General features: G+C 46.5%; 1 protein-coding gene across 3 annotated transcripts in view; it reads right to left on the minus strand.

Annotated features, from left to right (window-relative positions):
- Positions 1–3,220: 3,220 nt before the first annotated feature.
- mkxa (mohawk homeobox a) overlaps positions 3,221–26,440 on the minus strand; it is a 93,982-nt gene continuing 70,762 nt past the window's right edge. For 2 of the 3 annotated variants that reach the window (XM_038798204.1, XM_038798205.1), the window contains exons 6-7: positions 5,357–5,390; positions 3,221–5,261 (exon numbers count right to left, since the gene is read on the minus strand). In XM_038798204.1, coding sequence (XP_038654132.1) covers positions 5,075–5,261; positions 5,357–5,390 — 221 coding nt within the window. In that variant the 3' untranslated portion in view covers positions 3,221–5,074. Of the gene's footprint in view, positions 5,262–5,356; positions 5,391–18,656; positions 18,771–26,440 lie in introns of all 3 variants that reach the window. The other variant, XR_005460775.1, reaches the window with a different exon arrangement.

Consider the following 26,440-nt stretch of genomic DNA (forward strand, 5'->3'; position numbering starts at 1 on the left):
GCGCCCCTAGACTTTTGGGGCGTAATTCTCCACCTCCCTCCGGGTCAGAGAATCGCTGCGGCGTTATGAGAATCTCGCTACGCCGGAACGCCATTCTCCGATGCGTGGTAAAACAGACGCCCTCGCATGCCGCCCGGCCGCTTGGAGAATCGGCGAAAACGGTCGCAGCGGCGATTCTCCGCTGGAGCAGAGATTCTCCAGGCCGGATGGGCTGAAGTCCGGCCGGTGTGACCGTATGTCATGCCGGCGCCATTGCAACATGGTATAAAGCACCGTGGGCCAGTCGCGCTGGCTGATGCAGCGGGAGGAGGTGCGTGACGGCGTGGAGGGGGGGGGAGGGGGGGTTGACGGCGTTGGGGGTGGGGAGTGCAGGCGGTGTGGGGGAGGCTGCTGGCATGGGGGCGCGGTGTGGGGGGGGCCACACATCTGGGGGTGGGGCACACATCGGGGGTGTTGGAGGAGTGGCCCCACACATCCGGGGGAGGGGGTGAGGGGCGGGGCCCACACATCCTGGGGTGCCCACACATCCGGGGATGGGGAAGGAGTGGTGGGGATGACAAAGGCTGCGGGCGGCCACAGCCCACCATGGCAGGACGGATCCAACGGCCAGACCCCATGACGGCGGACACGCGGCTGTCCACCCAACCCGTTCGCTTCGCAGCACAGGCGGCTCTGCCGTCCTGATGTGTGCCAGAGACCCGCACCCCCCCCCCCCCCACCAAACTGGTGGCACCCACCAGCGGGTATGTCCAGGGCGGCCAACACGGTTTTCCCCCACGGTGCGGGCACTGCCACCAGACGGTGGCCCTGGCAGAGGGGAGGCGGGCTGACGGGTCTCAGGGCACCGGGTGGGCAGGGGTGGGGCGCGTGCTGGCGACCGGGCCGGCCATGTAGACCATGGCACCTGGTGTGGAGGGGTGTATACCAATGCTGAAACCCTGTCTACTCCCACACTCTACAGATAGTACAATGTTTAGCCATCTTCCAGCATTGTTCGCCTCTGTGGCGAGGGCTGCTGCCCTGCATGAGGCCCAGTGGGAGCTGGAGCACGGGCGTGACAGGGAGGTGGCGGAGCCTGTTGTAGGGCAGCTACTGCAGTGGGGCACAAGCAAGCCGTCCAGGATGCAGGGCCACACGCCCGAGAGGCGCAGGAGGAGCACCATGCCGTGCGGGAGCCACAGCACAATGATAACGAGGAGGAGGAGGGGGAGGATGTGCCAAGGCCACAGAGGCATCTGATGCGACAATGTGTGTACCGGCCTGCATGTCCTTCGAGGACCTCCCAAACAGGGCGTGCAGGAGGAGACTCCGGCTGAGCCGGGAGACCGTCGCCCACATCTGCCACCTGATGGCACACCTGGCACCACGTGGGACCGGGGGTGGACATGCCCTCCCAGTGGCCATCAAGGTGACGGTCGCCCTCAACTTCTTCACGATGAGGTAATTCCAGTCACCGAGTGGGGACCTGTCTGGCATCTCGCAGCCATCGGTGCACAGGTGCATCCAGGCCGTCACCAACGTGCTGTACTACATCGCGGACCGGTACATACAGTTCCCTGTGGATGCCGCCACCAAGATGCCCGCGCAGCGGGTTTCACCGCTGTTGCCTGGATACCCATGGTGCAATCGATGGAGTGCACATCACCATGTAATCCACTTCGGAGGAAAGGGTCATGTGCTTAAACAGGAAGGGTACATATTCAATGAAAGTGCAGGTGGTCTGTGACAACAGGATGACGATTCTGCATGTCTGCTGCTCTGAGCCCGCACCCCCACGCTTCCCGCCGTGCCCCTGCTGGCCCCCTTGTACGGCGCAGAATGGGGTCCCGGAATGGGCGCTGACGGTGGAGTGAAACACTCCCGTTTTGGCGCCGGCGTCAACACTCTGCCGTCAGAGCGGAGAATTGCGCCCTTGCAGTTAAATGTGATAATTAGGAAGGTGCTGTCAGATTTGCCCTACTTCTCTACATACTTTGCTGCATCAGTAACTTACCGAAAGAAACAATATTGGAAAACATGAGAAGGATGGGGCATTACCAACTGAACACTCATTAAACTCATTGGAAAAGAACAAAGAACAGTACAGCACAGGGATAGGCCCTTCGGCCCTCCAAGCCTGTATCTGTCATGATACAACCCTTGGCCAAAACTCTAAAGAACAAAAGGTTGGGACATGGTAAACCATTTTGATCAAGTAGCTCGAATAGTTGATAATTACTGTCAAATCACCTCTCTGGTATTTGAAAATGTACTTTTGCAATGTTTCTCATTCATCCTGTGGCAGAGTGCAGCTATAAATGTTATTCATCATTGTATTGATAATCAACAATTTTGTCAAGAATTGCCAAATGTATATGTTGCAGAAATCATAAATGCCATGCACTTTATTGTTTATTATTGTGATAATTTATAAATTTATCATAATATTTGCAACAAATTAAACATATCCAGAAAAAGATACATGATAAAACAATCTTGGATCTATTATTTTGCTTAATTTGTGATATATTAAAAAAAGACACTACCATAAAAAGCTTTTTTAAAGCAGCTTTCTTTTGTATATGCCAAAATACATAATTCAAATATCTGCTTTACACCTAAGGGCATATTACAAATTGCAACTTTTAACACTTTGCAAAAAAGGTATAAAAATATTTACAAATAGAATCTCAAAATACATTATGTTCATTGCACAAAGAGGAGAGCATGTTAGGAATGAAATTACACTGCGTGGCCCTCAACATTGGATTTTTCATTTAGATTTGAAAAAATAGGCAATAACATTTTCTATTAAATAGGAAAGGTAATGAAAATTATTTTGATATTCCAGAATTTTATATCTTTGGCAAATGCTCACCAATATTTGAATGTCGGATAAATGTTGATATTAGGAAGGTAGTGGAAAAGTTGACTCCCTGCGAACATTAAGATTACAAAGTAAGCTTGAAAGTTCCTAGGCAGTCGTCTGAAACTCAATTTTTCACTGGCTACAATTATACAGAGGTGGGCATAAGGTTGAAGAGATATTGGGCAGAACTGTAGCACAAGTGGATAGCACTGTGGCTTTAGCGCCAGGGTCCCAGATTTGATTCCCTGCTGGGTCACTGTCTGTGTGGAGTCTGCACGTTCTCCCCATGTCTGTGTGGGTTTCCTCCGGGTGTTCTGGTTTCCTCCCCCAGTCCAAAGACGTGCAGGTGAGGTGGATTGGCCATGCTAAATTGCCCTTAGTGTCCAAAACGGTTAAGAGGGGTTATTGGGTTACGGGGATAAGGTAGAAGTGAGGGTTTAAGTGGGTCGGTGCAGACTCAATGGGCCGAATGGCCTCCTTCTGCACTGAATGCTCAATGTGAGATTACCTCCTCAGGTCAGTTCTCAGATCAAACAAGCACACAACCCCATCTTATCTGGCCATAAAATAAGCATTACAACTAGCATTAATTAGACGTTTGCAGATCGCAGTAGTACATAATTTAAACATAATGGGGTGTAATTCCCTGTGTACTTGTCCCCAGAGACACATGCCATTGGGTATGAAGCAAAACGATTGTAAAACGGCATAAAATCCTGAGGAAACTTGGGTACAAATGTGTTATACATGTTAATAAGCTACACCCAAATTTCCGTGTTCTTTTACATCCATCTATCAATCCCTGACTCCCAATGCACTGCAGGTCATTATAATAGCTCTGCCCCCAGGCTAACAAGCCATACATCATTTTTGACAATTATACTGGTGTAAAATTAACATCAGAATTTGAGGCACAACAGGAAACAAAGTCATTTTTTTCTGCCGTTTTGTTGTTACACTTGGAGTATCTTTACTGAGATCTACATTGTATTTTCTGTTTCTTGACCGCATTTTTATGCATGTTCTTAAACAAGCTGTGCCTAATTTGCATGTGTGAAAGATGGCTTACGACTCCAATTTTCAAACTTAAATAAAACACAATATGGTGTGAATTCAGTGCTGTATTTGGGTTCTGATTTTTTTTTTACTGATTCTGCGCATATTTCCAATGTTCCAACATTTGTTAATGGCATTGGCAGGAAATTTGGGCATACACAGGCATTTTCCAAATGGCCACATGAATGGGCTTGATTGCAGTTGTAACCTCTAAATTTCCCACAGGAAATTCCGTCCAGTCAGTGTACAATAGACACTCCTAGTGCTTGTTATTCTTTCGTGATCAGCTTTCTATTTCTATGTGTTATGATTGTCAAAGGTAAATTGGAGAATTAAAGGAAGTAACACTAGTTCTTTATTGAGGTCAATGCATGTTGATGTGTTCATTCAGATTTTGAGTAGGTATTGGAATATCATCACCATGCAAAACAATGGTTTGAACAATGCTTAACTTTGGAGCCTTCCATCTTAATGTCGGCGAATAATTTGGTAAAATTTGAATCCTCAGTGCAAAAGATAGCTGCTTCTAATTAGATCACAGTTTAGATCTGTACGATATGCCAATTGTCGTGTATTTTCAACAATGGGCTAAAGCTCAGGGTGTAACTACAGTCAAAATAAAGTGACATGCCAAGACAATCCCAATTTGTTTTTCAGGACCACAATGTACATTCCTGTGTTGTCGACATTTTTCTGCTTTGTTTGTCAAATAAGAGCCTTACGGCATGGAACTGATCTTGTTACACAAAAGTATAATTTCACTACGGTAAAAATGCTTTCAGTGTGCAACTTGTAGCTTATTGATATATTATTTATATTACATTATATTCATGCTGACAGCATCAGCATGAGTCAAAGATTAATTTGAGTAACATAAAATAAGTTAATACTTTGATAGAAATTGTACCGTTTTAACAATTTACAGTCAGTTCTTGTTTTAAAAAAAAGCCGGCCAACAACAGCAAAAATACATGTGCTATTACAAAAGATTTTAAAAACTGCTGCGAGATCCTAAATATATTAATAGACATAAGATTAGATTTTTAAAAATTGATTTGTTCTAAACTGGCTTCAGGAGCCAGGAGTCAACATTTAATCACTGAATTTTAAAAAATATATACATGGAATGGTTTTGCTTCTGAAATGTCTTAAGTCACTTCATGGTTCTCTTTAAAATGGTTCACCCGGTGAAATTTTCAAAGTCTTTATTTCGGAAATATGTGAAGACTTTTGAATGATGCAGCTGGTCGTTCCTTGAATTTTGCCTTTTGCTTGTGCCAGATTTGTTAAGGCCATGGCAGCATTAATTTCCTTCCAGTAAGTTTCATCTTTGGAGGTTTCCTTTCTCTTTGGATAGCTGAAAGAACAAGGGAAAGTGGCTCTTAAGTCTGCAATTTGAACTGGCGTTAGCAGCTTCCAGTGCTGAAGTAATATGCTCGAGATTTCACCAACCTGGTTAATCTGTGCACTCCCTGCTCCACTGCCTCTGATAACAAAAGAGAAGAAAGTTATTCTCTTTATTTTACAAAGTTTCTCTGACAAACCAGTACCCAAACACTTCTTTTTCTACCGGTTTGAAAATGTTAATAATAATAATAGCTTATTGTCACAAGTAGGCTTCAATGAAATTACTATGGAAAGCCCCTAGTCACCACATTCCGGCGCCTTTTCGGGGAGGATGGAATTGAACCCGCGCCGTTGGCCTTGTTCTGCATTACAAGCCAGCTGTTCAGCCCACTGTGCTAAACCAGCCTCTAGGAAGGAGGCTAAGTAGGAAGCAAGAAGAATTTTCAGACCTTTCTTTTTTCCCTTGAACTCTGCAAGGTCATTTGCACTGCTACACATTCCACTGTTAAAATGCTGTGCCCTGTACGCTGCACAAGGTGAATTGAAAGCGAGCAATTCTCATTTTGGTGTGATTCTGGAGAGATAATTTTGAATGGATCTTACAGACCTCATTTTCTCTTTTCATTCTGACATCTTTAAGGCAGAGATAGATAGGTTCCTGATTAATAAGGGGATCAGGGGTCATGGGGAGAAGGCAGGAGAATGGGGATGAGAAAAACATTAGCCATGATTGAATGGTGGAGCAGATTTGATGGGCCAGGTGGCCTAATTCTGCTCCTATGTCTTCTGGTCACTGGTCACAAAGGAATGCCGACATGTGGGTGCAGTTCTCAATTCTAGTGTGCCAACTGATCTGGCCCCCGTTACACAGAAACTTTGGTTTTGCAATGAGCTGCTTCTGCCTTTTTGCTCCCAGGATTGGTCTACAGGGCTGAGTTAACCTACCTGATTCAGCAGACCTGATTTAAACTGTGCCTGAACAGGGTAGATGGAGCTCAGCATATCAGTATCCAAATGCCAGTTAAATGTTGCTGTTGCCAAGTCAGTGAAACAATCAGCTTTCTGCTGACATTAATCATAGGATCGTTCAGCACGGAAGGAGGCCAATTATGCTCATGTCAACTCTTTGAAAAAGCTATCTCATTTATCTCACTCTCTGGCTCTTCTCCATTACGCTGCAAGATTTTATTTTCAAGTGTATAGAATCATAGAATGAGTTACAGCACAGATGGACACCACAATGTCCATCATGTCCATGTCTCCTCTCTGGAAGAGCAACTCACATAGTTTAGCTCCTCCCCCCCAATAAATTCACTCACTTCAGATAATTGCCTAATTATTTTTTGAAGATCTTGGTTGAATCTGCCTCCACCACAATCTCAAGCAGTGCTTTCCAGATTCTAACCAATAATTATATAGAAAAGATTTTCCTCTTATGGCTGTTGCTTTTTTTCCCCAATCACCTTAAATTGGTGCCCTCTGGTTCTTGATCCTTCCACCAATGGAAACAGTTCCTCCATATTTACTCTGTCCAGACCCCTTGAACATCCTAAATCTCATCTTGATGTTCTCTTCTCCAAGGCGAACAGTCCCAGCCTCTCCAATCTATCCACATAACTGAAATCCCTCACACCTGGAACTTGGTGAATCTTTCTGCACACTCTAATGCTTTCACATCCCTCTTAAAGTTCGGTGCCTAGAACTGGACACAACACTCCAGTTATGGCCAAAACTGTGTTTTATACAGATTCAACATATTTTTACTCTGTGCACTTATTTACAAAGCCCAGGATCCCATAATCTTTATTACCCATTTTTGCAACCTGCTCAGTCACGTTCATTGACTTGAACACGTATACTGTCTGTTCCTGCATCCACTTTACAATTGTATGCTTTATTTTATATTGCCTTGCCGTATTCTTCCTACCAAAAGGAATCACTTTTAAAAGACATTTTATCCCAAACATACACAAATTCAACTAACTACACAGTCCATCAAAGCATAGTTAACAGGTTGAACAGTTTTAATCCCCCCTTTTTAATCCCCCCTCCCCGCGATGAACAGCTCCTCAAATAAAGTCATGAACGGCCTCCATTGCACCTTGAAACCTTCTTCCAATCCCCTCAACTTCAACTTAATCTTCTCCAGCTGTAGAAAGTCAGACAAGTCCCCCAGCCAGGCCACCACCACAGCGGCGCATCCAACCTCCAAGACAACAGGATGCTTCGCTGGGCAAACAGAGAGGCATCAGCCCCCTTCCCCTCCAGCAGGTTCGACTCCTCCAAATCCCCAAAGTTCACCACCATAGGGTTCGGCCTGACCTTGGCCCCCACTATCCTAGATAATGTCCCAAACACCGCCTCCCAAAAAATCTCCCCAGAACATGTGAGCATGATTCACCGGGCCCCGCCCACACTTCTCACACCCATCGGTCACCCCCTGAAAGAATCCAATCAGTCTTGCCCTAGTCATGTGTACCTTGTGCGCCACCTTGAACTGAATGAAGCTCATCCTCGCACTGGAGGAGATTGAGTTCACTCACCGCATCGCCTCACCAGTCTCCATCCAATTTCTCTCCACAACTTCGGGAGTATCCATCACCCTTCTCTGTCTCTGCCTCTACAGCACAACCCTCATCACACTCGGTACTTACTCCACCCATAGAAACTCTGAAATCAATGCCTCCATCCTCCAGAACAAAAGGCCTCAGAGAGAAAGATCGGGAGGGTCTAATAGACAAACGGGAACCTTGGCAGCACATTAATCTTTACCACCTGCACCCTCCCTGCCAATGTCAAGTGCAAAGCATCCCACTTCTTGAAATCCCCCTTAACCTCCTCCACTAATGCTGTCAAGTTCCATTTGTGCATCGTGGCCCATGCACGCGTCACCTGAATCCCCAAATACCTAATCTGCTCTCTTGCCACCTTACATGATAGTATCCCCAAATTGGCCTCCTACCCCGCTGCATTCACCGGGAACAACTCCCTCTTCCCTACATTTAGTCGATACCTGGAGAAGGCCCCAAACCTCTCCAGCGGGCCCATCATTCTGCCCATACGCTCCAGCGGATCCAACATAAATAGCAGCAGGTTGTCTGCGTACAACAATACCAATGCTTCCTGCCCCCCTCACAAACCCCTGCCACTCGTCCGACCCCCTTCGGGCCACTGCAAAGGGCTCAATCGCCAGCGCAAATAACAACAGTGGCAGCGGGCCCCTGCCTCGTTCCCATGTGCAGCCCAAAATACCCTGAACTCATCTCGTTCATACAAACGCTGGCCACCGGGGACGCATGGAAAAGACGCTCCCCACCACAAACTTCGGCCAAAGCCCAAACCTACCCAGAGTTTTGAATAGGTACCTTCGCTGTACCCGGTCAAAGACCTTCTTCGTTTTCCACAGATATAATGACCTTTGGTGCCCATCCCCCTGATGGAGTCACAACTACATTCAACAGCTTCCTAATATTTCTGGAGAGCTACCTTCCCAATCAGATAACCTGTTTTTTTTTAATAAACATTTTATTGAGGTATTTCTTTGGCATTGTAACAGCAACAAAATCAACAATGTACTTAACAAGGAAAATATTAACATAGTGCAAATACCACCTCCCTCTCCCACAGGTCCCACCATTACTTACCCCCCTAACCTACGCTAGCCTACCTCCCCCCCCCACCCACTTCTGCTGATGATTAATTCTCTGCAAAGAAGTCAACGGATGGTTGCCACCTCCGGCAAACCCTAACAGAGACCTTCTCATGGCGAACTTAATTTTCTCCAGGCAGAGGAAGCTAGCCATGTCCTATTTCGGGGGCTTCGAGTCCTTCCATGCTAATAGTATCCGCCTCCGGGCTACCAGGGAACCAAAGGCCAGAACATCTGCCTCTTTCTCCTCCTGGATTCCCAGATCCTGCGACACCCTGAAAATCGGCACCTCTGGACTCATTGCCACCCTCGTATTTAATACCTTAGACATAGTGTCGGCAAACCCCTTCCCAAATCCCCTCAGTTTTGGACCTGCCCAGAACATGTGGATATGGTTCGCTACCCCCCCCCCCCCCCCCCCCCCCCCCCCCCCCCCCCACGCTGCACAGTTCGCACACCTGTTCCCCACCCCTGTCATGTGAGCCCGGTGAATGACCTTAAATTAGATCAAGCTGAGCCTGGCACATGTTGCGGCCGTGTAGACCCTGCCCAACGCGTCCGCCCAAAGGCCGTCCTCTAACTCTCCCCCAGCTCCAACTCCCACTTTCACTTCAGCTCCTCAGTCTGCGTCTCCTCCAAACCCATAAGCTCTTTCGATATGTCCGAGATGCTCCCCTCTCCTATCCATCCTCTAGAAACCACCCTATCCTGAATCCCCCTTAGTGGCAGGAGTGGGAAGGTCCTTTCTGCCTCCGCAGAAAGTCCCGCACCTGCAGATATCGAAATTCATTTCCCACCGTCAATGCAAACTTCTCCTCCAGCGCCCTCATACTCAGGAAGCTACCTTCCATAAACAAGTCCCCCATCCTCTCAATACCCTCTCTCCGCCAAATTCGGAACCCCCCGTCCATGCTCCAGGCAAGAAGCCGCCTCCATGCACACCCATGCCGACAACCCCCCCAACCCCCCCACCAGCCACCTCCTCACCATGGCTATATTAGCCGCCCAGTAATAATTGCTGAAATTCGGCAGCGCCAGCCCAACATCCCCCCCCGACTCCGCTCGAGCATTGCCCTCTTCACTCACGGGGTCTTGCCCCCCCACACAAAGCACACAATAACGTTATTGATCTGTTTAAAGAAGGACCGCGGGATGAAGATGGAGAGGCATTGGAAAAGGAATAGGAATCTCGGGAGGACCATCATTTTTACTGATTGAACTCTGCCCGCCAGAGACAACGGGAGCGCATCCCATCTCCAGAAATCCTCCTTCATCTGCTCCACCAGCCGGGCCAAGTTCAATTTATGTAGCCTGTCCCAATCCCTCACCACTTGGATAGCCAGGTACCTGAAACTGTCCCCTACCACTCTGAACGGCATTTCCCCCAATCGCCTCTCCTGACGTCTCGCCTGGACCACAAACATCTCGCTCTTCCACAGAACCTGTTTGATCCTTGGAGACCACCTTTGGCACACTCCCCTCCAATCTACACGCCAACAGCTTCGCCAGTACTTTCACATCCGTGTTCAACAATAATAATCTTTATCTTTATTCGTGTCACACGTAGGCTTACATTAATACTGCAATGAAGTTACTGTGAAAATCCCCTAGTCGCCACGCTCCGGCCCCTGTTCGGGTACACTGAGGGAAAGAGATGGGACTGTGAGACCCACACTCCAGTGGGTTCTTCTCCTTCGGGGAGGGGGCAGCTCCCTCCCTCCTCCACCACCTCACTAAACATCCTCAGCAGGTGGGGTGCCAACTCTGTCACAAACTGCTTATAAAACTCCATCGGAAATCCGTCCGGACCTGGGCCTTCCTCGACTGTATTCCCCTGATACTACTCATCACCTCCCTCATCCCCAACGGCTCCTCCAATATCTGCTTCTTCACCTCCTCCAGATCTGGAAACTCTAATCCATCCAGATACCACCCCATATCCACACCTCTCCCCCCTGCTCAGCTTTATGCAACCTCTCGTAATACTCCCAGAATATCTCATTTATCTTTTCCAGCTCCGACACCAAGTCCTCCTTCTCTGTCCTTACCTGAAAAATATCCCTGAACGCTTCCTGACTCTGCAATTGGTGGGCTAACATACAACTCGCCTTCTCTCCATACTTGTACTGCACCCCCCCCCTCGCCCTCTCTAGCTGCCCCCTGCCTTGCCTATCGTCAACCTGTCAAACTGCCCCTGCAACCTCTTCCTCTCCACCAACAACTTCTTTGTGGGGGCCACCGAATATCTCCTATCCACCTCGACTATCCAAAATGAATCACCTCACAGTTCCCTGCATTAAATTGTCTCTGCCACTTGTCTGCCCATTTCACCAGCCTGTCTAAGTCTTCTCACAGTTCATAATACTTGGGAGTCATGTACAAATTTTGAAACTGTGCCCTATCCTTCTAGGTTCTAATATCAACTAGGTTAATCTAGGTTATTAACATATATCAAGAATAGCTGTGGTCCCAACACCAACCCCTGGGAAACCCCATTATCTCTCTTTTTCCTGGCTGAGAAACAATCCTTCCCCACTACTCTCTGTCATTCAGCCACTGTCCAATGTATTCCATGTTATGCAGCATTTCATCAAATGTTCCTACGTTTATCCAAAAATTCTGCTGACTCTGCTTCCACCACCCTCCCAAGCATAGCGTTCCAGTGCGTTAATATACTGAAAGGTAAGTTTGAAAACTCCTTGAGTGTTTGGTTTGAGTGAACGGGAACTTTCTAAAATCCACTTTACATTGCTGTCGGCAGTTATTGTTATACAACTGAACGTTTTACTGCAACCGGTGCAGAGCCACAAGCTGTGAAGGAGAGTCGTACAAACTCAAAATATTAACTCTCTTTTTTTCTTTCTCCACAGATGCTTGCCAGACCTGTTGAGTTTTTCTCGCATTCTATGTCTTTACTTCCAGCATCCACAGTTATTGCTTTTATGTTGTGCACAGCCACAGTGGTTTCAGATTGCTTCCTAAATTTGTTTTAGGTGACTTGTTTTGGGGGGCCACAGTCGCTTCAGCAAAGAATAATGTACTTTCAGAAAGGAAATGGTCAATGTTCCTTGTCCATTGAGTTATGTAGTTATTACACTGTAATGGTAAAAGAGGCTCTGATTATCCTACTGTTTAGAGACAGAAACCTAATCTTACGACCTGTTGATATTAGAGAACCCGAGGGAGTCTGGAACAGCTGGGTTTGAATGAGCTCCTGTCGAATGCTAAACTATTCCTTCACAGGAGGTCAAGAAGTGTCATGTCTGCACTTACACTGGTGAAATATTTGGATCATTGTTGGTCAAATATAGTGCAACAATTTGGAACAAACCTTTGCACAGATTTATCCGGATCTTTTTTAAACCATCAGTTAAGAAAATAACAAATGTTTTTGTAAATAACACGACTATTCCACTGTACTTATATTTCATTCATTAATCTAACTTCCATAAAAATTTGAATCAATTTGAAAGAACATATATAGACCTGCATGGAGAGCTTTACTGTACCATGTGAAAAAGAATTGCTGTTCATGGACCGAATTCTAATTCCTTGTTTATCAATCTATATAATCGATCTGGATAAAACTTTAGCAAGTGGGTAATTTCTGTTTGCCATATTTCAGATACTTCCACGTAAATTTCTGCAATATCGTTCACAAACATTTAAATAAATGGGGTGGAGAATAGTATTTAGAATCTACACAGAAAACCAGAATAAATCACAACATACTGAATCCAGAATGTCTGCACCTTCCTGAATGACACTGGAATAAACTAGCCCAGTGTCTACATATTGAATAGACTTTTCAGCCTTAAAGACATACTTCATTAGAAGACAAATACCGTGCTTTTAATTGTGTGTCATTTCTATTCTTATAAAATATATCTATCTCACCATGATCAATGCCATGGAAAATCTTAGTGGAAGTCACACTATGGTTATGTCCATAGCACAAAAGTAATCTATCACACTATAGGACTGGATCAAATTTCAAATTCTAGCATGTATTATGCCTAGAGCATAACATGAGCAATGTTGTAGCGGAACCATCAAAAATAGGCGGATGTTATGTTTATCAGGATAAGAGAGGAAATTGTTGATGCATAGAAAATAGTTCTGCATTTTTCTCTCCCTCTGTCAGCATCAAGCACTCTTATTCCTGGTATAGCACATGTCAGATACTGCCACAACAATATGGTTTAATTCTCACCTCAGGATAAGCTTACAACTACGCCAGTGAGCGACTTCCAGTTCTCACCCAGCCTTGCGACTGCATTGAGCAAGAGTGCCAATTTATTCCTTATTGGTGTCAAGTTATCCCTTATGTTGTAAATTTGGGTGCACTGCAAATTAAGTTACAGCTCCTTTTTCATTTAGATTAACGGTCCCCAGCGAGAGGAGAATGGTCTGGACTGTATTCAAACCCAGATGTTGAAGAACACTATATTCCAAGCCACTAACCACATTGTGATCTATCAGTTGTGTAATTTATATCAAAAGCTAAATGGATTTGTCACTTCAGTAAGTTATTCACTGGTAGTCTTATTAAGAATATTTTAAACTAGAAATAAATAAGTGTTGTTATATTAGCATGCCTACATGCCCTACATCCCTTTGCTCACCATTTTAACCTGCTAATATTTTCTTGTAATTGTAAATAGGTATTGCAAACATTAATTCCACACCTTTTCCCCTTTATGTTCAATTTTCAGCATTTTTAAATCCAGTGTTCTAAGGGCATCGCAAAACCTAGTCTGCATAATTGGAACCAGGTCACAGCAATTTTAAAGCCATTATCTGTTTAGTCCGATCAGACATCACTGGCATCAACCAAACGTTTTCCAGTCTGCCTGAGTTCTCCACAGCTGGGTCCACTGAAGGTTTTCTGACTGTCTACTTTAATCTATATCTCATGCACACACAACAGCAGCCAAGTATATTGTACATGGAAATATTTTTAACAGACCTAACTTCAGCTAACGTTATTAATAACAATTTTAAACATATTCTACATTCTTAACATGGAAGAGCTCCAAGGTTTATAATGGTATTATAAGTGCGTTATCTAGTTAAAAGAAGTGCCGTTTGATAGTTTACATTTTTCACAATTGAACATAACAGGCTAAGCTATTTCTGGTAATTTACAGTGTTTCTAGGACCTACTTTAAATTAATCATTTTTTTCCCCATTTTTTTTTTAAACAAAAGCCAACGAAGGCTATCTAAATCAGCATAACTTGATAATTCATTCAAAGCACATGAATTATCAACATGTAGAATGTATTTATTGGTTGTTGAGAGAGTGAGTCACAGCTTAGATTCAGATCATGTCCAGGAAGGATAGTATAACGGAATGTTGTCTTGTGCACAGAGGTTGTGAAATGACGCTGATCACAACTGCATCAGGGTTTCAAAGGACACATCTTCTTTATATTAGATGGATGTTTCTGAAATAGGCGAGTTACCAGCAAACAAATGTGGATGTTGGTCATATTGGTCATCTGGTGCAGACTCATTTTCCAAACATCCACTTTCATCTCCATTTAATTGATAGCCAATTTAAAAAAAATATATATATTTTTTTAGGTATGAAAGCCAAACACTGCTTGAGTCAACATAACACAGTAATTAACTCCAGACAGATATATGATCAAAGGGTTCTGTTCAGTCCTAATATTGAGATGTGATTATTATTAAACGACCCCTCTCTAGAAAGGGTACTGGAGAGCTGATGCTCAGGAACTTCTTTCAAATACAACATAGGAGCAAATTGTAACTGAGTTTTAAAAGAGCATCATCCTTACATTTACTTATTTCAGAAATGGGAAGGATGCCAACAATAATACAACTGACATCAACTCATTTCACCAACATTCCTCTTCACTGAATACTGGGGACACAAAAGCCAGATGTGACAGTGGTTGACAGCTAGGTTAAATTTTCTGCTATGATACAAGTTGTTTTGCCAGTAGGTACATATATATTTATTTTGCACACTATATCAATCGATATGATTCCCACACACATACATGTTCTATATATGTCACAATATTTCCTCCCATTCTGGGATCATGCATCAAAAATATTGTGGGCCCACAATATGATACATACTCATGCCTTGTTAAGGAACTTGCCACAGGTGAGGGTTGGGAAAGTCTACCTTATTTGCTTTTTGATCCCCTTATGGTGCTGGATTTAATGTTCCCGACCCACCAGTTGGGAATCCTGTGCCACTTCTGGGGCGGAGTACCTGACTAAATTAGCCCTTCCCTAAGACTGCCTGTGAAGAGCTGTCAGCCAATCGGAGGGCAGTAGCTCTTCGCTGCTGGCAGCGTCACTGGGAGAGGTGGCTGCAGCCGGTAGTGTGGCAGGGACTTTGCCAGAGGCTGGTGTTGGATTACTGGACTTGGGTGAGTGAGGGCGGGTGAGTGACATGCGGTCAAGGCTTTCACATCAGCCCCTTCCTGCCTCTGACTGAATGGGAGGCTTTCCTGCTGCTGGGTGAGTGACACATGGCCTCTCCTGACATTGAGTGGGCTCACCCCCCATGTTTCCTGCTGTGACTGGCTGGATGAAATTCCCACCCATTGTTACAGAATCTGAATAAAACCCTTTTGTTTGGTTATAAAAATGTAAAATACAATTTTAGAAAGTCCTAGTTAACAACAAAATCATTCTTTAATAAATAATTAACTGTGAGGATCAACAAGTAAACATCTTTCCTACTGCAGGGGCAGTTGTAAATATGCTAGTTCCTGAGAAGAGTTTGTCAGCGGAAAGGTCAAGACTTAGCAATTTTAAAAAAGCATGGAAGTAAAATGTTTTATTCAGTCCAATGACAAATCTGCCAAGATAATGGAAACTTGCTGAGTTAAAGTTGCTTAATTATTTGATCTTCTAACAGTAATAATCTGCCCATTTCAGTTAACCTCCTAGCCATGTATTTTTAATGGTTAAGTTTTATTTACCTAACGTGTAAAATTCTAACATTTATTATCAGTTATTGTAGACCTTTAAATTCAGTTTAAGATTAGTATGCCAAATTTACAGTATCTTCTCAAAATGTGACAGAAGTGAATATTCAATAGTTAAATCTAACAAAGACTGGCAGAAACAGTGTGGAAACTTGTAAAAAGCAGAAAAAAGCAAAGACATTTCTTCAGCAAAGGAATTAGTAGTGAAGGGTTTGTCCTTTACACCTGAAGAATGCATATTTGTGGCTTTGACGAGCCAAATATAATAATACGGCCCTGTAAGATTAATCAGAAATATTGGACTTTATTCTTTTCCTTTGAATGGTTCTTTGACTTTTACTGACATGGATTATTGCCAACTAGTATGAAAATGAGGAAACTTGTCAAATAGGGGAAAAGATGCTAAAGTGCCGAGTAGGGGAATTCCTAACATAAAATATACATTAATGTATCATTTGGCTGAAAACATAGCTGGAGAATGCAATGGAATTCTCCAGGACTGGATTCCAGTGAAATTTATACAGGCACTCAACAAAAGATCTTCAGTTTTCCATTTTAAAAAATGCTGAGAAATACCCAACTCTATCTTAATCCTCCATATGTCTAAATACTTGTTCTAAGACGCTTAGCTCTTGTCAAGTTATTTGATTTAGGAGCTTTGTTTTAAGGTGGAACTACAGATAATTGCAGGGAAAAGGAAACCAAAGGTAATATTTTCCCCTTGGGAAGATCCAGAAGAGAATAATTTCCCAACACTTAAGTTTTATCATTAAAAGATATCCAGACTGTACAGTCATAAAGTCATAGAGTCATTACGGCAGAGAAGGAGGCCATTGGGCCCATTGAGTCCATGCAGGCCCTCTGTATGGTAATTTTCTTCACTAATCCATGAGCTCTGCAGATGTATTTCATTCAAGTGTCCATTCCATTTCCTTTTTAAATTATTGATCATCTCCGCTTCCACCACCCTCATAGGCAGCGAGTTCTGGGTCACAATCGCAGATCTCTAATCTAACATTTTAGCCAAGATCCCTGAAATCTGGACTTATTCTGTATGTGAATGAGAAATGTATGTGCAACCATGCTAAAGCAAACTTAAACATTTTCCCAAACAGTGGGCGCGATTCACTGCTCCCCACGCTGGGTGGGAGAATCGCGGGAGGGCCGGGCGAATCACGATACGCCGCCCTTGCACCCCCCGCGATTCTCCCACACCCCCAAAATGGCGTGTCAGGTTTTGCGACACGCCGCTCGGAGAATCGCTGCTCACGGCGACCGGCGATTCTTCGGCCCGGATGGGCCGAGCGGCCTGACGAACCCGACCGGTTCATGCCGATGCCAACCACACCTGGTCGCTGCCGGCATGAACATCGCACGACCGGTAAGTGTGGGGCCTGTGGGGGGGCGAAGGGAGGATCGAGCACCACAGGCGTGCTCATGAGATGTCGGGCCCGCGATCGGTGCCCACCGATCGTCGGGCCGGCGTCTCTAAAGGACGCACTCTTTTCCCTCTGCCGCCCCGCAAGATCAAGCCGCCATGTCTTGTGGGGCAGCGGAGGGGAAGACGGCAACCGTGCATGCACGGCTGATGTCACTTGGGTGCCGCCGGCCGTGTCATTCCCGGCGCACTGCATTGACGCAAGCGTCAAGGCCGGGCGCTCGGGATTCACGCGCCGCTGCTCCTAGCCCTCCGGGGGGTGGGGGCGGGGAGAATAGGGGGCGAGGAGCGGCCTCCACCGTCGGCTGTTTCTCTCCACTTCGGAGAATCGCGCCCAGTATTTTTAAAACCTTATTAACTTTCTAGTGTTAATGGGGTATAGTGGCTAAATAAATGAACTGGTGATTCAGAGAACATAGAATCCCTACATTCGGCTCATCAAGTCTGCACCGACCCTCTGAAAGAGCATCCCACCTCGGTCCACACTCCCACCCTAGCCCCATAACCCCACCTAACCTACATATCTTTGGACACTAAGGGGCAAGTTACCATGGCCAACCAACCTAACATGCATCTGGGAGGAAACTGGAGCACCTGGAGGAACACCACGCAGACACGGGGAAATGTAAAAATTCCACACAGTCAATCACCCAAGGCCCGAATTGAACCTGAATCCCTGGCATTGTGAGGCCACAGTGCTAACCACTGTGCCACCATGCCACCTGGTCAAATATTCCAGATGCGGGTTAAAAATTCCATGATGACAGAGTTCAAAATTGGAATTCATTATTAGAAAATATGGAAATAGAAAGCTGATATCAATGTGAAGTTGTCAGTTTGCCATGCAAGTTTCCCTTGGGGGAGAATATGTTGCTGCCCATACCTGGTCTAGCCTCGATGTGACTCCAAAATGGTTGACTTGAAGTAGGTCCACCATCACCTTCTCAGAGCAACTCGGGATGAGTCATAACTGCCAGCCTGGCCAGTGATGCTCACATCACATGAATTAATTTTTTTTAAATACCCATGACCAGCTACTGATCCAGAGAGTAGTGTGGAGGCAACAGTCTGAAATCAGTGTGTCAAGTATCACAACATAACTGATCTTTTAGCACAGTGGTATGTTTGACTGGAAAGGACAAATAATTATTCGAAACAGAACAAATTCAATATGAGGAAAAGGCTTCAATATTTTTAAAACTGTGACATAAAAGGATGTTTAAACTGCCTGAAAGCAGGGGCCTAATGGTTTGCAATAAATTCTATTTGCCATGAGTTTGTTAATGAGCAAATAGCTTTGTCGGCAATGGCAAGTTGTGATAAGTTCAAGTTTGACTCTTACCTTTACAGGTGTCGTATTATATCAGCACTGTGTGAGAGGAATTGCTCTCTGCAGTAGTAGGAGATAAAAGATGATGTTGCCAGGCATCTATATTTTGACTCTGGCAAAACGAGGCTGGGGAAAGGTGTGTAAGAAAAATGCAAGTGAGATCAAAGAACATGAACCTCACTAGGAGTATGTTTAAATGAACACGTTAACAGTAAAGCTGTCAGAGGAATATTATGTATCCAGTAAAGAGAGGGCCCACAACGTTTGGTGACAGAATTCCCGTGAGGTGCATCCTGATCAGCAGAGGCGATTACACCAGGTAGGTGATATGTTGTTGTTTTTAACCGAGCATTAACTCCCTTTATCACCTGTAAAAATCTTTTCTTAGTTGCCTATTACATCATTTGGAAAGCTAGGAAGAAGGATCAAGTATCCAAGATCTTCATACAGGACTAAACCTCCTAATGGAGGTACAAGATGAAAGAGGGCTACAAAGTCTCTGACATACCTTGGAAAAGCAATCGGAGCAGCCAATTTGCAGTTAAGCTTAAGGAGAACGGTTTACTCATGCAAAAATTTGTTGAGTTATCCTGTAATTGTGGAGGACGGTTCCAATAATGTCGGCTACATTGGAGCAGTCCAACCCAATAATCTGACAATGGATAAACAGTGAAGGTGAGGGTCTCCAGCACAACTTGAGGAATCAGAAGAACTTGGTCAAAGTCTTAGTCATTTAGCTTCTGTACTGAGTGAGAGGCAAATTAACAGTTGGATGTAAAACTGTCTCCTGCAGAATGATTTTTATGCTGTCTTGAAAGAAATGGATGGGTGATTTTGGAGTAGGTAATTGGGGGAATTCCAAATTTAACCCAAAGGAGTGTTGGGATGGGATAGGAGACTGAAGGCTGGGGTTTCTCCTCACTTGATAGAGTCTTAATCCTACATTGAGTGTGTGGCATCAGAGACTTGGCTTCCAGTCAGGAAGACAATGCTGGAGAACAGGCCACAGGTCCAATGTACCTGAGCCCTAAGGCCGAGGGGGAGGAAAGAGTCTGGTCACCTGATGTCTGGGTGGCGGGCATGTGTGTGGGGGGGAGGAGGGTGGCATCTGGGTGCCGAATTAGAAGACTTGTTTGTGGGGGGAATCAGGGTGAGAAGAATTGCTGCAGAGGGATGATCGGAATTATTGAGCAGGGTGTTCTGAGTGCAGGGGTAGGGAGTGGGAGCTGGATGGTTGACAGGACAGATATGCTGGATCCAGCAGGTAATTAGAAAGTCCTTGCTCTCTGGATCCCGCAGTCCTTGCCACCCTGTAACTGCCACACGTCCCAAAGCTCAGGAAGCCTGACAGTCCAGAATTACATTTAAAATAGCGCATGCATATGAAGCCAGCAACGCATTATGCTATTTAAATGTTCAACCCATTGCCTTGGAGAGGGTTAGTTAACCTCCAGCTCTTTCTGTTAAAACTGCAGCTGAGTTGGTGGGACAAGGGTGGAGGCCAGGATTCTGATATATAGCATTTTAAACTTCCACACGACCAAAATCCAGGATTTCTTTAGGCCTGGGGTCAGCATCAAAGCTCTCCCCAATGAGTCCAAGTCATTATCATGCGTCATTTCGTTTTAATAGTTGAAATGAATTACAATCTGTCTACTAGGGGCGTAATTGAGCGCTGCCATTGTGCCTGGCATGGATCCAGGTGCAACGGGTGAATTGGGTGCAAACCCAAATCGTGCTCTGCTCTGGGTCAATCGTGAGTCACCAGATTCGCTCCGCCCAGCACAATCTGCATCTCGCCCTGGCTGGGCAAGAGCCAGATCTGCACACATGAGCCTAACGGCTCATTTAAAATCCAAATGCCGGATTCACCTGGCGACTGGGACTTAGCGTCCACACCTGGGAGATCTGGACCGGCCACCGTTTTGTACTGGTCAACACAAATGTGGACAAGGCATAACAGCACATGGGGGGTATCCCAGGCTATTGATGAACGGGACAGGACAGGGTGGCACCCTGGCATTCCCCCTGACATGTGGGATCCTTGGCACTGCCAGCCTGGCACTCTAACAGTACCACTTGGGCACTGGTGCCCAGGGCACTGCCAGGGTGTCAGGCTGGCAGTTCGAGGATGCCCAGGTACCAGGTTAGCACTGCCAGAGGTCAGGCCCGGGGGGGGGGAGGGGGGGGCAGCCTTGCCAAGTAGATAGGTGTGGGGGGTCAATAGAGTGAGGTGGAAATCTGGGCTGCCGGACAAAATGGCAGCTGATTTGTAAGGAGCCTTTGCTTGCCAGCAGGAAATCCCTCTAAGTTCGGCCTCAGTGGGGAGAAACTTCCCGGGAGCAAAAGAAATGGCAAAGTACCGTTGGAGTGGCAGGCAGAACTGATACCGGGCAGCACCATAGCACAAGTAGATAGCACTGTGGCTTCACAGCGCCAGGGTCCCAGGTTTGATTCCCTACTGGGTCACTGTCTGTGAAGAGTCTGCATGTTCTCCCCGTGTCTGCGTGGGTTTCCTCCGGGTGCTCCGGTTTCCTCCCACAGTCCAAAGACGTGCATGTTAGGTGGATTGGCTATGCAAAATTGCCCTTAGTGACAAAAAGGTTAGGAGAGGTTATTGGGTTATGGGGATAGGGTGGAAGTGAGGGCTTGAGTGGGTCGGTGCAGACTTGATGGGACGGATGGCCTCCTTCTGCACTGTATATTCCATGTTCTATGTCGGGTGAGAGGTGGTAACCTACCCTTCCAGCTGGTTGGCCTTCTGACATTGGACAGCGGTCCTCCTTGCCATGCTGCCCACACTGACAGCCACTGCCAGTCTCCCAAGCGGCAATGCTCACCCTGTTGCTGGTCCGGGTCCGGACGGGATCGCTGGTCGTGCACTCAGAGCCTGCGCGGACCAGCTGGCAGATATATTCGCAGACATCTTTAACCACTCCCTACTCTGTTCCGAGGTCCCCACCTGCTTCAAGAAGACCGCCATTGTACCAGTGCCAAAGAAGAACCAGGTAACGTGCCTCAATGACTACCGTTCGGTGGCCCTGACATTGATTGTTTATTCTTGCTGATTGTGGTCTATGGGTCAGAAAGCCCTGACATCGATCGTAATGAAGTGCTTTGAGAGGTCATGAGGCACATCAACTCCATACTCCCAGAATGTCTAGATCCACTGCAATTCGCATACTGCCGCGACCGGACCACAGCAGACACCATCTCCCTGGCCCTACACTCATCCCTGCAGCATCTCAACAACAAGGATTCCTATATCAGACTCCTATTTATTGATTACAGCTCTGCTTTCAACACCATAATCCCATCCCAGGCTCATATCAAAGCTCCAAAACCCAGGACTTGGCTCCTCACTCTGCAACTGGATCCTCGACTTCCTGATCCATAGACCACAATGAGCAAGAATAAACAACAACACCTCCTCCATAATAGTCTTCAATACCGGGGCCCCGCAAAGCTGCAAACTTAGTCCCCTACTATACTCCCTGTGCTCACACGATTGCGTGGCAAAATTTGGTTCCAACTCCATCTGCAAGTTTGCTGACAATACGATCGTAGGTGGTCGGATCTCGAACAATGATGAGTTGGAATACAGGGGGTAGAGAACCTAGTTGAGTGATGTAACAACAACAATCTATTCCTCAATGTCAGCAAAGCTAAAGAGCTGGTCATTGACTTCATGAAACAAAGTATTGTACAAACCCCTCTCTGCATCAACGGGGTAAAGGGGGAGATGGTTGACAGCTTCAAATTCCTAGGTGTGCACATCACCAAAAATTTGTCCAGGTCCACCCACGTCGGCACTACAGCCAAGAAAGCACAGTAAAGCCTATCCGTCCTCAGAAAATTCAGCATGTCGTACAGGCGCCGGAATGTGGCGACTAGGGGCTTTTCACAGTAACTTCATTGAAGCCTACTCGTGACAATAAGCGATTTTCATTTTTCATTTCATGTCCACATTGACTCTTACCAACTTTTACAAGTGTACCATAGAAAGCATCCTATCTGACTGCATCAGTGCCTGGTATGGCAAATACTTCACCCAAGACCGGAAGAAACTACAGAGAGTCGTGAACACCATCCAGTCCATCACGCGAACCCGTGTCCCATCCATTACCTCTGTCTACACCTCCCGCTGCCTGGGGAAAGCGAGCAGCATAATCAAAGACCCACCCGGCTTGCTCACTCTTCCAACGTCTTCCATCGGCCAGGAGATACAAATGTCTGAGAACATGCACTAACAGATTAAAAATAGCTTCTTCTCCACTGTTACCAGACTCCTAAACGACCCTCTTATGGACTGAACTGATCTCTTCACACGTCTTCTCTACTGAGTAGTCCTATACTCCTGTATGCTTCACCCGATGCCTATGTCTATGTATTTATTTGTGTATTTTATGTTTGCACTATTATGTATTTCCTTTTCTTAGACTAAATGATCTCTCTGAGCTGCATGCCGAACAATACTTTTCACTGTACCTCGGTACACGTGACAATAAACAAATCTTATCCAATCCAAGTCCTCTGACTCCCTCAGGGGAACAGGATGCCCACCTCTCGTCCATAGCATCGAGGAGCCTTGTGAGGTTGCCATCCCCAAAGCGAGGAGCAGGTCTGTGCGCTCCCATGCCTGTGTATTGACTGGGAGTGAGTGATGAGGGAGCGTTTATAAAACAGCTCCCCCTTGTTAGTGGCGAATCAGACAGCGAAGGAGCTAGTAATGTTGAGGATCTTGTGGGGGCTCATTTTTGGCACTAGATGCTATTGAATAAGGGCTGTGATTTCGCCAACGTGGCCTTCGCAAATCTACCGCTAAATGTGCTCAAAACCAGACTTTAACTTTGGTCCACAGAATCGCGCCTGGAGATCTGAAATAAAAACAGAAAATCCTGAAGGGGGGTGATTGCCCCTCAAAATTACTTAAGTGTCATCTCAGGTGGGTATATGGTGAGAATCCTGCTGCTCTTCCCTCTTCACAGATGCTGTCAGACCTGCTGAATCTTTCCAGCATTTTCTGTTTTTATTATGTGTCATGGCAGTGTCCCTTTAAGAAATGTTTTGTCTTATCACATGGCTTCAGTGATGTCACTGTGTGGGTGGAGCTGGGCTGTGGCTCTGAGTTTTACTTTCATTCTGGTTTGGGCAGTTTTGTGGCTGTGGGGGTTTTTAAAAAAAAATCTTTTTATTGGCTTTTCTCATATTTATAAACAGTTGTTACTTATATATGTTACATTTTTCTTGCCCGCGCTAATTTGCTTTATTTTACAGAGAGGTTTGCTTTGTCCTTCATTTGACTAACTACGTACATTTTGCTGCCCTCTAGATCGGTCTATGATATCCCACCTTCCTCCCTACCCCCCTCCCCCCCACCATTGGTTTCAGCACGGTAGCATGGTGGTTAGCATCAATGCTTCACAGCTCCAGGGTCCCAGGTTCGATTCCCGGCTGGGTCACTGTCTGTGTGGAGTCTGCACGTCCTCCCTGTGTGTGCGTGGGTTTCCTCCGGGTGCTCCGGTTTCCTCCCACAGTCCAAAGATGTGCGGGTTAGGTGGATTGGCCATGCTAAATTGCCTGTAGTGTAAGGTTAATGGGGGGATTGTTGGGTTACGGGTATACAGGTTACGTGGGTTTGAGTAGGGTGATCATTGCTTGGCACAACATCGAGGGCCGAAGGGCCTGTTCTGTGCTGTACTGTTCTATGTAAGCACCCTTCCTCTTCTCTTGTGGTTTCCCCATTTCTGCCCCCCCCCCCCCTCCTCCCCAGGTTGCGCAGTCCTCTGGTTCTTTTTTTTTCCCTGGCTTACGCCTCGTTGCTGGCCACGAACAGGTTTTGGATCAGGCCAACAAACTGCCCCCAAGTATCCACAGTAAGAAGTCTTACAACACTAGGTCCAACATGTTCGTTTCAAACACTAGCTTTCGGAGCACTTCTCCTTGCTCAGGTGAATGAAGAGGCATGTTCCAGAAACGTATATATATAGACAAATTCAAAGATGCTAGACAATGCTTAGAATGCGAGCATTTGAAGGTGATTAAGTCATTACAGATCCAGAGAGAGGGGTAACCCCAGGTTAAAGAGGTGTGAATTGTCTCAAGCCAGGACAGTTGGTAGGATTTCGCAAGCACAGGCCAGATGGTGGAGGATGAATGTAATGCGACATGAATCCCAGGACCCGGTTGAGGCCGCACTCATGTGTGCGGAACTTGACGATAAGCTTCTGCTCGGCGATTCTGCGTTGTCGCACGTCCTGAAGGCCGCCTTGGAGAACGCTTACCCGGAGATCAGAGGCTGAATGCCATTGACTGCTGAAGTGTTCCCCGACTGGAAGGGAATATTCCGGCCTGGTGATTGTCGCGTGATGTCCGTTCATTCGTTGTTGCAGCGTCTGCATGGTCTCGCCAATGTACCACGCTTCGGGACATCCTTTCCTGCAGCGTATGAAGTAGACAACGTTGGCCGAGTCGCACGAGTATGTACAGCGTACCTGGTGGGTGGTGTTCTCACGTGTAATGGTGGTATCCATGTCGATGATCTGGCATGTCTTGCAGAGATTGCCATGGCAGGGCTGTGTACTCGCTGTTCTGAAGGTGGGGTAGTTTGCAGCAAACAATGGTTTGTTTGAGGTTGCGCGATTGTTTGAAGGCAAGTAGTGGGGGTGTGGGGATGACCTTGGCAAGACGTTCATCTTCATCGATGACGTGTTGAAGGCTGCGAAGATGTCGCAGTTTCTCCGCTCCGGGAAAGTACTGGACGACGAAGGGTACTCTGTCGGTTGTGTCCCGTGTTTGTCTTCTGAGGAGATCTGTACGGTTTTTTGCTGTGGCGCGTGGAACTGGCGATCGATGAGTCGAGCACCATATCCCGTTCGTACGAGGGCATCTTTCAGCGTCTGTAGATATCTGTTACGCTCCTCCCCATCTGAGCAGATCCTGTGGGCGGAATTTTCCGCTCCCGGGAAAAATCGGGAGGGCAGTCGGGCGGCGCGCCAAGTGGCGATTCTTCCGAGCGGGGGGTGGGAGAATCGCGGGGGGCACCAGGGGGCGATTCTTCCAAACGGGGGGTGGGAGAATCGCGCCGGGCACCAGGGGGGAAGGAAATTAGTTGGGGGCCCTACCGCGATTCTCCCACCCGGCGTGGGGAGCGGAGAATCGCGCCCTGTGTATACGGGGGGCTTGTCCTTGGGGGATGGCTTTTTAAATGTGTTTAAGGTGGAAGCTGGAGAAGTGGAGCATCGTGAGGTTATCCGTGGGCTTGCGGTAAAGCGAAGTGCTGAGGTGACCATCCTTGATGGAGATGAGTGTGTCCAAGAATGCAACCGATTTTGGAGAGTAGTCCATGGTGAGTCTGATGGTGGGATGGAACTTATTGATGTCATCGTGTAGTCGTTTCAGTGATTCTCCACATACCAAGTATCCAGGAAGCCTCCCTCTGACCCTCGGATGGTGTACTCAATCTTCTCCAGGTGGAGAAATTCCGAGAGGTCAGCGAGCCGGTTCGCAGATTTGGGAGGTGCTGCCTCTCGCCAGCCGAGCAGGATTCTCCGGCGTGCGATTAGGGAAGCGAATGCAAGGGCGTTGGCCCCCTTCCCCATGTGTAGCTCCGGCTGCTCCGATACCCCGAAGATTGCCACTATTGGGCATGGCTTCACCCTCACCCCCACAACCCTGGACATTGCCTTGGAGAAGGCTGTCCGGAACTCAGCAAGCTTGGGGCAAGCCAAAAACATGTGGGTGTGTTTGGCCAGGTCCCTCTTACACCGTTCACATTTGTCCTCCACCTCCGGGAA

This window comes from Scyliorhinus canicula, chromosome 5, assembly GCF_902713615.1.
Source record: "Scyliorhinus canicula chromosome 5, sScyCan1.1, whole genome shotgun sequence".
Lineage (NCBI taxonomy): Eukaryota > Metazoa > Chordata > Chondrichthyes > Carcharhiniformes > Scyliorhinidae > Scyliorhinus > Scyliorhinus canicula.